The sequence below is a fragment of the Chaetodon auriga genome, chromosome 22 (genome assembly GCF_051107435.1).
Source record: "Chaetodon auriga isolate fChaAug3 chromosome 22, fChaAug3.hap1, whole genome shotgun sequence".
Lineage (NCBI taxonomy): Eukaryota > Metazoa > Chordata > Actinopteri > Chaetodontiformes > Chaetodontidae > Chaetodon > Chaetodon auriga.
In genome coordinates, this window is record NC_135095.1 from 13,155,606 (window position 1) to 13,167,635 (window position 12,030).

General features: G+C 44.3%; 1 protein-coding gene across 3 annotated transcripts in view; it reads left to right on the forward strand.

The window, feature by feature from the left end:
• The window catches only part of cacna2d1a (calcium channel, voltage-dependent, alpha 2/delta subunit 1a), an 86,890-nt gene that overhangs the window by 36,837 nt on the left and 38,023 nt on the right, over positions 1-12,030 (forward strand). For all 3 annotated transcript variants that reach the window (XM_076722070.1, XM_076722068.1, XM_076722069.1), the window contains exons 5-6: positions 3,023-3,058; positions 3,770-3,905. In XM_076722070.1, coding sequence (XP_076578185.1) covers positions 3,023-3,058; positions 3,770-3,905 — 172 coding nt within the window. The remainder of the gene's footprint in view (positions 1-3,022; positions 3,059-3,769; positions 3,906-12,030) is intronic.

Consider the following 12,030-nt stretch of genomic DNA (forward strand, 5'->3'; position numbering starts at 1 on the left):
GCGTGTGTGTGTGTTCATGCGCATGCGTCTGTTCTCACCTTTGATAACTAGGCCAGTACTACTGGGCACCTCTCCCTGCTGACTTTTAAACACTCAAAAGGTGTGACTGCTGCAATAGAACCACACACCCGCATAGGTCTGCTCAGTGTAATATAATGACTTTGGCCCTATTTGTTATTAAAATACAAGCTGCATCTTGTTATTTGATTACATTTATATTAGTTCTTGTTGTCTGCAGTCTTATTTGATCTCATTTCAAGTATGAGTGGGTTTGCAGGTGGCAAAAATAAGCATCAGAAGATGTGTATTAAGTTTCATTTGAGGCAAAGAAAGGTCATCTTTTACGACTCCATTGACAGAGCAGTGTGTGCAGCTGCTGTGAATGTGAGGGAAAAGCACTGTAACTGGTGGGAGCAGGTCATGTTGGAGTTATCAGTGAGTGGATGGCATATTGAATGAGTCATTTGGTTTTTACAAGCGTAGACATGAGCTGCAGTTACACCTGCTAGAGATTGGATTGCGGTACTTTAACAAGCATCTTCTCGTCCAGACTGATTTGGCAGTACACATTACACCCACCACAACATGCCACATAAGTAAAAGCATAGTTTATTTTTCAACCCTTCCCCTTCCTACACGCCGTTCTCCATCTCTCACACATTAAGTGTTCCTGCACACAGTAGCCTCCCCTGAGGGGTGCGATGGTGTGACCGACGTGCTACCATCACCTCTTGAGGTGCACATTGTCTGCAGTAACATGACCTGACAGAAAACATCATAGAACAGTCTCCTGCTGTCAGCTCTTTTGTGGTTATATTTTTGCTTGCATGTGTGTATCAGCATATGTGCATTAGACCTACTGTCTGTGCATATAGTCGAACTTGCATGTTTGCCAGTAAAAACATCAAAACAGAGAGCAGCTGCTAGCATTTGGCACAGTTTACTGTCACTAAGCTTAATTGCTGTTTAAAGGGAAATTAAAGGGAATTTTTGCCACATTTTATGTAGATGCCCAATCAGTGTTGATGGTAAATGTAGTCAGTTGAAGCAATAAATTCCTCAGTGCCTGCTGAGGCGATTTTGACGTGGTTGACAAATTACCATCGTCATGTCCGCTCGTGAACAACAGTCGAAGTTTACACCGCCTTTTGCATTTGCTTTCAATGTTATAGCACATCCACAGGCTTTAGGTAACCCTGCTGGTCTTGGTTTGTCTTTTCTATCAGATCCTGAAGAATGTCTATCGCACACCTCTGTCCAAGTCCAAGTGTTTCATGCATTGTAATACACAGACAGGCTTTCTGCGGGGTTGACATCAGCGACAGCATCCAGCAGAAATTGCCAACGCTGAAATTCATTGTAGCAGAATGATTCAAGTTTCTGCTGGTGTCAGAGGGCAGTTTAAGCAAAGGCACCACCAACCGCTGTTTGCTGTCGGCAGCTCAAGTTCTGGATGGTCCCAGCCGGCCTGATCCTCTTGCACGTCCAATGTAGATGTAGCCTCGGCCTCTCTCCGCTGCATTTCTTCAGCTATACTCAGCCAGAATACACTAAAATAGTCCCTAACATCCTCTACACTCATGTTTAGGGATGCTATCTGGACTACTGGAAATGTAGCTAGTTTACAAAAGAAGCGACAAGGTTTTGTTTTTGAGTGACATCAAGCATGTCCCTTGGCTGCCCAGCATTAGAGGCTAGAAGCCCCTGATTATGTCACCATACTCCACGTGAACATGGTGAAATGTCCCTTTAAGCTGAGGCAACAGTAGCAGAGGCAGGAGTAGTCGCAGGTTCCTTTGAGTTGAAGCTCCAGAAATGGTGGGCAGGTGGTGGGAGTCAGTGAACCAGCTCCATAGCTCCAGGGTCCCCTTGTGTCAGCAACTAGGCTAGCTCGTTAGCGCCCCGCTAGCCTGTGTACTGACAGGAAGCCCAGCAGTGTGAGAGCAAAACAACACCACTTACTTCACTGATCCTCAGTGTCAAACACAGACCGCTGCCCTACAAAGAAATAGAGCAAGAATCAAATGATATCCACAGTGGAAAACAAAGTATGATAGTTGTACTTACTTCAAGTCATGTTTTTATAAGAGACAAAAGCCATTTTTAAGCAAGTATCTTCAGCACATGCAACAATCTGTTAGTCTGTCCATCACTTTAATTCCCTTTGGTCTTTTTTCGTCCAAGACAAAGTACTGTGAAAATTTCTGGCCAAATTTCCAAGAAATTAGTTGCGGATGGAGTGCCAATACTTTTGTCACTTTTGTGAAATTTCTTGAGCATTTTCCTGCTCCTTTGAGGTTAAAAACCTTCCATTTTACACACACCTACACCACCTATCAAAATGCCATCTTTGCATGGACTGCGTATTGCCATTCACTTTGCCAAGTGTATTCTCCCAGGACCTACCCACTTGATTTTAATGGTGCCCTGGCATTTTCACAACTGCCATCGTCACAGCAAGCCTCACATTTTAGCCTCACAACTGCTAAGGCTCTAAGAAAAGTAATATTTCTGGTATGTTGTGCTATCCAGCACTTTGATAGTGAATGTTATGCGGCTTCTAGTGGGACTTTAGGCTTTTAGTCTTTATTCCTCATGGAGTGCAGTTTTAAGAACAGAAGACACCAAATTGTGGGATGTGATCCTCGATCAGATTGGACACATTTTGGCGCCCATTTGGATGCTTGTACACTGAGTTGTGGATTTGAAGAGCAACTTTACAGCAGCTGGAAATCTTGTTTTGGCTTCTCACCATGCCGCAGTGGTGTAGAAGTGTCCTCCAGTGTGTATCTGTATGCTGTGACATCACTTCTGGGTGTGATTACAGGTGAAACACAGCACCCAACCACAGTTGTCGCTGGTGCTGGGTGTGATCAGAGGTAAAACATTGAAACTTTCAACCAGAGAGGGTGTAAAATGCTGTTTTCGGCCTGGTATTGAGTCCTTTTTCAAAGATGTGTACCTCCTCTATTTGATCATTCATTCCTCATCTTTGCCTGTTTCTCTTTCATTCTCTTTGCAGGTCGAAAAAATTGTTTACTACAATGCCAAAGAGGACGTAAGTACAACTTGATCCCACTACTCTCATATTCTCCCAGTGTGATTAGAGATGCATATTCTCAAATAAAACACTGCAAGCAACCCATATCCAACCCTCTCGAGATTATTACCATGGCAACAAACCTGACAGAAGATTTTACTGATAGCTTCTAAGTATCTGTGAAAGGCAGTCACTGTATGTGGAGATACGCATGTGTTGCATGGGTAGGATTTATACTTCACTAAAGTACGCAGTGAGGTATTTTTTATGCATAATGACCAGTACATGTTTTGGGCCCAACACATGAGTTTGCGCGTGAGACGTTGAATGCTCCCCAGGCCTCAGACGTCATCTGTCTGCTCTTATAAACAGGGATCAGCATCTAATTCCCCCCACTGTCCCAGTGGGAAAGAGCCACACACCCACAGCACACTAATGTCACTCTGTATTTGACTGACAGCCCCTCTCCCCTCTTTCTCCTTCTCTATGTATGCCTGGGTTTATGTTTCACTGTCTAAAATTCAGTTTCTCAATCTTTATCTGTCAGTAGTGACATTTCAGTGAGTACTCAACACTGACACCTTGTCATTCAGGGTAACAAGAAACTGACTGTGTATACGGCATGTTTACAAACTGAGGGTGTGCACACATGTACAGACCCCTCTAATGGCAAGAAAAAAATGCTTTGCGAGATGCTTTTGAAACCTTTTTTTTTTCCTTTTTGTGCAGCTTAATCAGACAGAAGAAGCAAAGAGGAAGAAGAACCGGTATGTTCCAGATGATTTTGAGATAGACCCTGACTTCAAACGACTCGTCTCGTACAACACCACCGCCGTCCACATCCCCACGGACATATATGAAGGATGTGAGTTGACACACAAACACATGCATTCAATGCATTTCATCTACTCATTCCTCTATTATAAATAGTAATACATAGCAACCACCTCCCACCCTGCTCTCTGTCTCTCTTTGTCCCTGTCACCACAAGTATCTACAGTACGTTCCAAGCTCACGTCGAGCTCAGCCTCCAAGCACTGTCTGCAGTGTACAGTTCCACACCAGGGCTCGGCCATTCTAGTCTATATATAGCCCAGATGCCAACAAATCAGTGGCCAGCACACTCTAGCTCCCTCTTTGCCCTGGTCACCAGCTGCTCCTTTCCCTCCCGTTCATTACTAACCCCGTCGACCTCTCGGGACAGTTGCACAGAAAGTCAGTGCCTCCACTAATGAAAGGTCTTTTTGTGGGTCCGATGTGCTTGCATGAAGCTGCTCTTAGTTATTTCAGTGTACTTATCACACACTTACATTCATGCATTTCTTTGTCTTTGCTTCTTTCACTGTCAACATGATTTTCTCTGCGATTGTTTTCATCATACAAACTTAGTGTTGTGTATAGTTTGATTTTTAGTCACGTTAGTAGCGTGGCGATAGGATCAGCAGCTACACATAAAGGAGTTGAAATCAGCCCCACCTTTTCTAGCTGCAACATTAGTGATGCTAACACATTGATGCATCGCTATTAATCCAGTGATACAATGCATATTATTCTGAAATTGGCTATTCTGCATAATGAGTGATTGTCCCACATTGAGCTGATCTAAACTTAATCGCATATGTGGCTGTAACTTCATGTGGATTGTTGTCCATCTCTTCCTCCTGGAGGCTCGCCATGTACATGAAACAGGAAACACACTGAACAGACCACCAGTTAAACAAGATTTGGCCTATAGTAATGAAATCTAGTATAATGAAGAATGCTATTACAGAATGTGGCCTGCCTTAAAGTCTTTTGGACAAGTTTAAGAGCCACGTAATGAGAGTTTTATCCATTATGACCTTACAGTGTCAGATGAGAAACAGACATTACTGTGAAATTAATGTTAGCATCAGGGTGATGCCTCAGTGTCTTTGGTGATCGTAACAGGCTGCAACCTTTTACCATAACATGCGTCTTTGGAAGCCCAGAATGAAAAAGATATGTTACATTATGTTTATTATGATTATGCTTGAGTGGAAAAGGTGGTTACTGAGTGTGCATTAGCTCACCGTGTGTTGCCTCAGTATGTCTTTACACGCATTGATTTGTCCTTTTGCCAGTGATTTGAAAACAGCAATATGTTAAACAGGCAGAAGCTTCCTTGGAAGAGAGAAATGGACTAATGTATGGGCGGATGACAGCACGCACAAACTGGAGCAGAACACACTTGCCCACGCACACATGCACACGCACGATCATATCCTCTGGGTTATTAGCCTCTTATTTGAAGACATTATAATGCAAGGACAGAGTGACACACACACACAAGTATGGGTGAAAATAAGGATGCAGGCATGTCTTGACACACACAGCAACATACAGTACCGGTCATGTCCGTCCTTGTGGACACACTTTCATATGACGCATACACACACTTGGTATGGAGGGGAGGGGACACGAAAGAGTGAATATAAAATTAGATCTGACATGTGATCTGATGAGATAATCTTAATGAAATCTACATCAAACCAAAGAAATGCGATGTCAGCCCGGGCTTTAGGGAAACGTAGTACAGCAACAGTTCATCATTGGCCTCTCACGCTGCTTAACGTAACGCTTAAAAGGATATCATTTCACATGTTACACACTACATTTAACATTGCAGCAGGCATCAAAACAGTTAAATAATTTCCTGATACCCAGGCACGAGTTAATGGCTTCCTCGGCATTGATTGAGCATTCAATATCAATTTCCGTAATGACCGTCACACTGGGTTTGCTGCATGCAGTGGGCTCGGTCACATGACTTTAATGCCCTCATACAGCGAGTCACTCCACATAATTTGGACTATAAATGTGCAGAGTGACGGGCCTCTGAGGCCTCTGACTGTGCAGACATTTCTGTCATTGCCAAATGGCCAAATGCACTTAGTTATTTTTACAAGCAACAGTTATAATGATGAAAAGGTGGGGGGTGGGTTCGGCTGTTGGAGGAGGGGGTTGTTCCCTGTGTGATTCATCAGTCTGTCTTTTGCTCTTTTTATGCAACTAAATATGATCTAGCTTTCTCTGTCTTTCTTATTTTTTCTCCTCTATCTCTTGTTGGTGCATGCTTTGTTTAAGACCATCTTCTCTGATGGCGTGGCCCGTGGGCAGGGTGTTTGATCTCTCCCAGCTCGCAGACTGGTGCAGGAGGGTGGGGTCTGGGTGGAGCTCTTGTTAGCAAAGTAGCCAAGCTAGCCTGGTGATGATGCTCCGTCCCTCCCTCTCTCCCTCTGTCTCACCCTCTTTATCCAAGGATGGACTGCCACATTGATGCCACCCCAGCTGGCCAGCACTGTCAGCGTTGCCATGGCAATGTGTGTCCCAGTGTGTGTGCGTGTGTGTGTGCGTGTGTAGAGGGAGACACACATGCTTGGACACGCCCTGGTGTTCTGTCTTGTGTGGAGGAAAGACTGGTAACTTGATTAGGGGACTTTGTTCAGACAGTGCCGGCGTCCTTGTGCCGTGTACTGACGCTGAAGGAGAGATGTGTCATCCACCTCTTCTTCTTACATTGCTGTAGACTTTCTCTGCAGACCCCCACCCCTTTTCATTCTTCTTCTCTTTTTTCCTTCTCCTTGGTTTGCTTTTTAGCCCTTTAACCCTGCCTTCTCCCCTACTTATGTCATTATGCTTTTTTTTCATTTCTCCTTGCCGCCTCGCTCTCTTTGTCCCTTCCTTCTTATACAGCCCTTCCCTGTCCCTCCACCCACCCCTCAGCCCTCGCTCCACTTTATTAAGCATATTAATAGTGGGGTGTGTGGCGACAAACTGTCTCTCTCCCCCGCATTAGTGCTGCTGATTGGAATCTATTCTCCCTGCTGATCCAGTGTGGGTGGTCAGACTGGGATTCATTATCGTGTTTATGTGTGTGCGTGCATGCACATTGGAGATGAATCAGAGTTTAATCTGTGTGTGTGTGTGGCTGTGTTTGAGAGAGAGACAGAGAGAGGAAGAAACACTTGCAGTGTGAGAGCCGTCATGTGTGTGTGTGTCACATCGCATGCACCTACTGTACTGTGTATGGATCCCATGCCTGCGTATGCGTGTCTTCTTGCTCATTAGGCGGATTGGCGTGGATGCGATGAGAGGAGATGAGGGGAGAGCGTCGCGGCCTTGGCAGGAGATTGGAGGCTCGTCTGATGCCCGTTTGCATCAACGCTGTGTGGCACCTGTCAGCCCGAGACACACACACACTGTGACGTGCTGAGATACTGTGACACTGTGTATGTGAGCGTGTTTGTGTTGAAGTCACGGCCCCTGTGGCAAAGCTCACAGCGTATAAATTGATTTTTTTTTCCTTTTTGCACTCTTGTGCCACTTGATACACGTCCTATTTGGTTTACAGAGCTAGCTGCCAAACTCTGAAGTGTCTCCATCTCCATCTCTCTCTCCCAGTCCTTCCTCCCCTCTTCTTCCTCCCTCTCTCACTGTCATTATGTCTGCGACCTGCGTCCTTGTGACAAGTTGGACACCTTCCCAGGATGTTCTAATCAGGTGATTGGGATTCGCATTTGGATTCCCCTCCATGCCAGAAAGTTCCCAGAGAAATCATATTATACCCATCTATAAAACTTCTCAGAAAGTAATGAAAGACATTTCTGCAACGTCACATACTGTATTGTTGGATTCGTTCCCAGTATTGGTAGCCAATATCAACTTTGTGACCTCCTGATCCAACTAGCGTAAAAAGGCTCTTGTCACTCAAAACAAGACGGTCATCAGTGTGTGTATGTGTGTGTGTGTGTGTGTGTGTGTGTGTGTGTGTGTGTGTGTGTGTGTGTTGGGGGGGGGGGGGTTGTGTGATGAGTAATTGCTCTTGATCTCAAGGCAGTGGAGATTACCAAAAGGGCTTTTCTCACCCTCATGACCTCAACACCTTTCTCATGCTACAGAAATATGGTGGTCAAGTATGTGTGAGTGCTGGTGTGCATTTCGCCGCGATGAGTGTGTCTCTGCATTTTCATATCACCTGGGGTGGTTTTCACACATGCTCGTTATAGCTACACTCAGAATTTACTCCTGTGGCATGACAGGATAATCACCTATTTGTCACATGGTCTCCACACATCACCATCCATTGGCACACATGCGTATATCTACATCACTGGAATTGAAATGTGACTCACTGCCCCTGTTTTTCACGTTTCCTTCTTTTCTGTCTTTAACTCTGCGGCTCCTCGTGGGTTTGTAAAGGCAGGGATCACATCATTATTGTTGCTGACCATGTTTACGATTTTAGCATCATGACTGTTGTTCAAAAATGGCTGAAAATGGCGTGCTAAACAGCGTGGTGTGCAGCTGAAGTTCACTGAACTCTTATGAAGTCCCGTCACCTCCAGCTCTCTCTGCAGCATTTAGTGCTCTTGTTGCCCACATCTCTCCATCCAACACCTCATCCAAATTTACTGTCTCTCTGTTTTTTGGCTTTTAAGTGCAAATTGCAGCATTAATTAGCAAGGCAAATTTATTTGGCAGATGAATGGTGAGAATTTGTATTATGGAGGGATTTTAAGGTGCTTTGCAATGCAGACTTTAAATATGGTCTCTTTTCTGACCATCTGACGAAAAAAATCTGTGTGTTGGTGGAAAGAGACATTGTATGCGAGTGTGTGTGTGTGTGTGTGTGTGTGTGTGTGTGTGTGTGTGTGTGTGTGTGTGTGTGTGTCCGAGAAGCTAAAGTGGATGTCGGTGCTGTGTGGATGCCGGCACGAGGATGCGTTGGTGCTCACGTCACCATTAGCGGTGAGTGGCGAATTATCATCGAGGATAGGGCCCCTTCTGATGCAATGATTGTAGGTTCTCATCACTTCAGTCCCCACCATGTAATTACTTTCAAATGCACAGGCAGTTTCAGCCACCAGCAAGCTGACGACAGGGAACACTACAGGGCATCACTTGGCATGGCACTGTGCAGCCTTCCCTCCTCTCCCACTCCTCATCCCACCGCCGTCACCCTCATCAGTCACTGCCAGAATCCCGTTTGATTTGTTTTTGAAAGCATCTACATGCCTCACAGGGAATATTTAGTATCTTCTTTTCCATATTCAGTTCCCATGTCTTCTCACCCCATGAATCATTCATTTTTTTTTCTTATCTCGCTCGTCTTCACTTGTTAACCATGTGACATTTGAATAGTGTGATTTATGGGGTTGGCATGGCCGGGCATCCGTGCTGAATTTATTATCATCTGAAACAATTAGATTTCAGTCTGTCTGAGTTGTTTTAAAGGATGACCACTCAGGGTAGTGCCAGTTACAAACCTCAAATGGATAAGTCCAGCCAGAGTCTCACAGAAAGTCAAAAATGAAGGAAGCTATTGTACCTTATTATTTTTATATTTATTTAACCCCCTCCGTCGAAATATAAACCATTCACCTAAGAGGAAACGTTTGAGGACAGTTATGAGACATGAGTTGATAGTACAAATATTTTTTAATTAACTGTGTGAACTTATTGTCCATTGGCTAAAAAGCTAGCTTCCTGACATAGTCTGCCATCATTCATATAAATGGGATGCATAAAATGATGCAAGCTCACTTAGCGAGTTTGGTAGCTTGGATTCAGAACTTAAGCTCTGTATGTTTGTCACTGTCCAGGGTGGTGAAAATGCAAATACAGCAACACTCTCATGTCTTAGAATTTCACTCATGACGGGCCCACATGTAATTCACTTTTACCTGTTCCCCGTAAGGTAATATATACATGCACGTACCACGCAACACAAGTTGAATAAAAGTACCTTTTGAAAGACAACCTCTGCCCGTGGCTTCCTCACGTCTCTCCTTCATTTCACCTCCTTTTTTTTCTCTGTTCACTCATTATATTGTGTCATCTCTCATATCTCCTCAGAGTGAAAACAGATTCTCGCTGCAGAAAAATCTTTTGTAGAACCTTCAAAAAATCATGGCCATTGCTTTGTTATTTAGGTTTTTTTTTTCAAACCCTGAAGAAAAACACTTTTACTGAAATCCACATTTTATTGGCAGCACCGGTAATATCCATGTTTATTGCTCTAAGTATGTGGACACACAAACGAACACACCCCACCTGCCAGAAGTCCCTCAGGCCGTGATGAACAAATAGAGCTGACCAGAGCGTTCCTGCACTGATACTTCTCATTTCTTCCCCTCATCATGGTGACCTCGAGCAAGCAACACATCAACACAGAGATGGATGTGTTTACACTGAAACTGTGATTTCTTTCAGTAGATTAGAGGACGCTGCCTTTGCCACGCCTTTGATGTAGTTGCTCAGGGCTCACCAGTGGTGCCTGACCTGCCCATTTGGGGGTGTGTGATGTGTGTCTGCATCCAGATTCCTTTGGGAGGCTATAATGGGTTCATCAATTTTACACACAGGAAACACATAAAAACAGACACAGTGAGTTTATGTCAGGCATTTATTTTGTGTGTCTTCCTCACCAATGACTTGGTCACTACAATGACTTCCTGCAGTGGCAGCTGGTGGACGAATGACATACTGAATGCGCTTTTCCTTGTTAGTCCACTGTTCAGTATGGGGGGAAAATACCAGTGCTTCTTGTATGAGGTCTTGTTATCCTGAGACTTCTTGTTACTGATGTCACAGAAACCGGTAGGACTAATCCATTAAGGGCCATCCTCGGGGAGTAGAGAGATCAGGCCTGAACAAATTGTCACCACTTATCATTGGGACACTTTTTCCTCTGCAATACCACCGGGAGCCATTTAAGGCCAGGCCTAAACTCTCTCTTTATCCTACAAAGCTTGGAAATAGAGCCTTGGTAAAGGAGGGGGGGCTGTGAGGTGGGAAAGGAGCGAGGAGCCAGAGGGAGCGTGAGAGCCAGAGGACCATGAGCAGAGAAAAGGAGGCACAAGTGGGAGGGTGAGAGCTATTTTTCTAGACTTTATGCCCGGACATTGCTTATTTACTTTGTTAAAACAGTACACTAAGTTTTTCTTGGTGGTACTTTTATCCAAACAGGCCAAAAAAGTTTTAAAACCCATTTTGTGTTTGTTTGGTTCGCAGAAATGTCATTAATGGCATTATATGTCAGTGGTACTATAATCGTTTAACTGGAAGTTTCACACAATTTGAAATTGTCAGGTTTTTTGCTTGACTGTCTGAAGGTTTTCTACACATAGGAAATACTGCACGCTCCATTATGGACAGATAGCTAAAGCGAGTCACTCTCTTATTGTGGCGCAGATGGAGGGCAGGAAGTGATTTTCTGCACTTGAAGCTCTATTAACACACACTCACAATGCCCATGTTTTGCATCGTTTATGGTCGGTCAAATCGATCAAACTGAGAAACCATGCAGAGCTTTAATGGAGTCCCAAAAGTTGTTGTTCATGAGGATGAAAAATGAAGAAATGTTAACCGTCTGCGGTCAGGAGGAGCTGAGCTGGAGAATGTTGGAAATGGTGTAATATTAGCAGCCTCCAGAGCTGCTAGCGTGTTTTCTGTTAGCCTGTAGGTTTACATGAAACATAATGGGTTTGCAGACAACAATCGCCCGCTGATGCTCAAGAGATAATTTGATAAAATCTGAGTAACACCAACTCTGACAGTATGGATATGACATCTGTGTGTTCTCATTTCACTCAGGTACGACTACAAACTAATGAGGTTTCTGGCATTAGTCATGTGCTAAGGAGTTAAATCAAATTTCTTCTCTCTCGCTCTGCCACGCGTCTCTCTCAAGCACCTCTTCCTGCTGAGTTGTCAATATAATTCTCTAACTGAGTTATGAGCAGGTCTACAGGTGCTTCACGCTAACTCAATGACTCACTTTTAAGCACACATCTTCTAGTTGTCTGTCCGTCTGACCTCCTGACTCGCCCTGGTTGTTGCTTTTTCTTTGTTCTCTGTTGGTCCTTTAATCCAGTTGCCATCACAAAAGCACACACACAAATTGATGGGGGCAACTGCACACACACACACACACACACACACACACACACACATGCAAGAATGAGTCA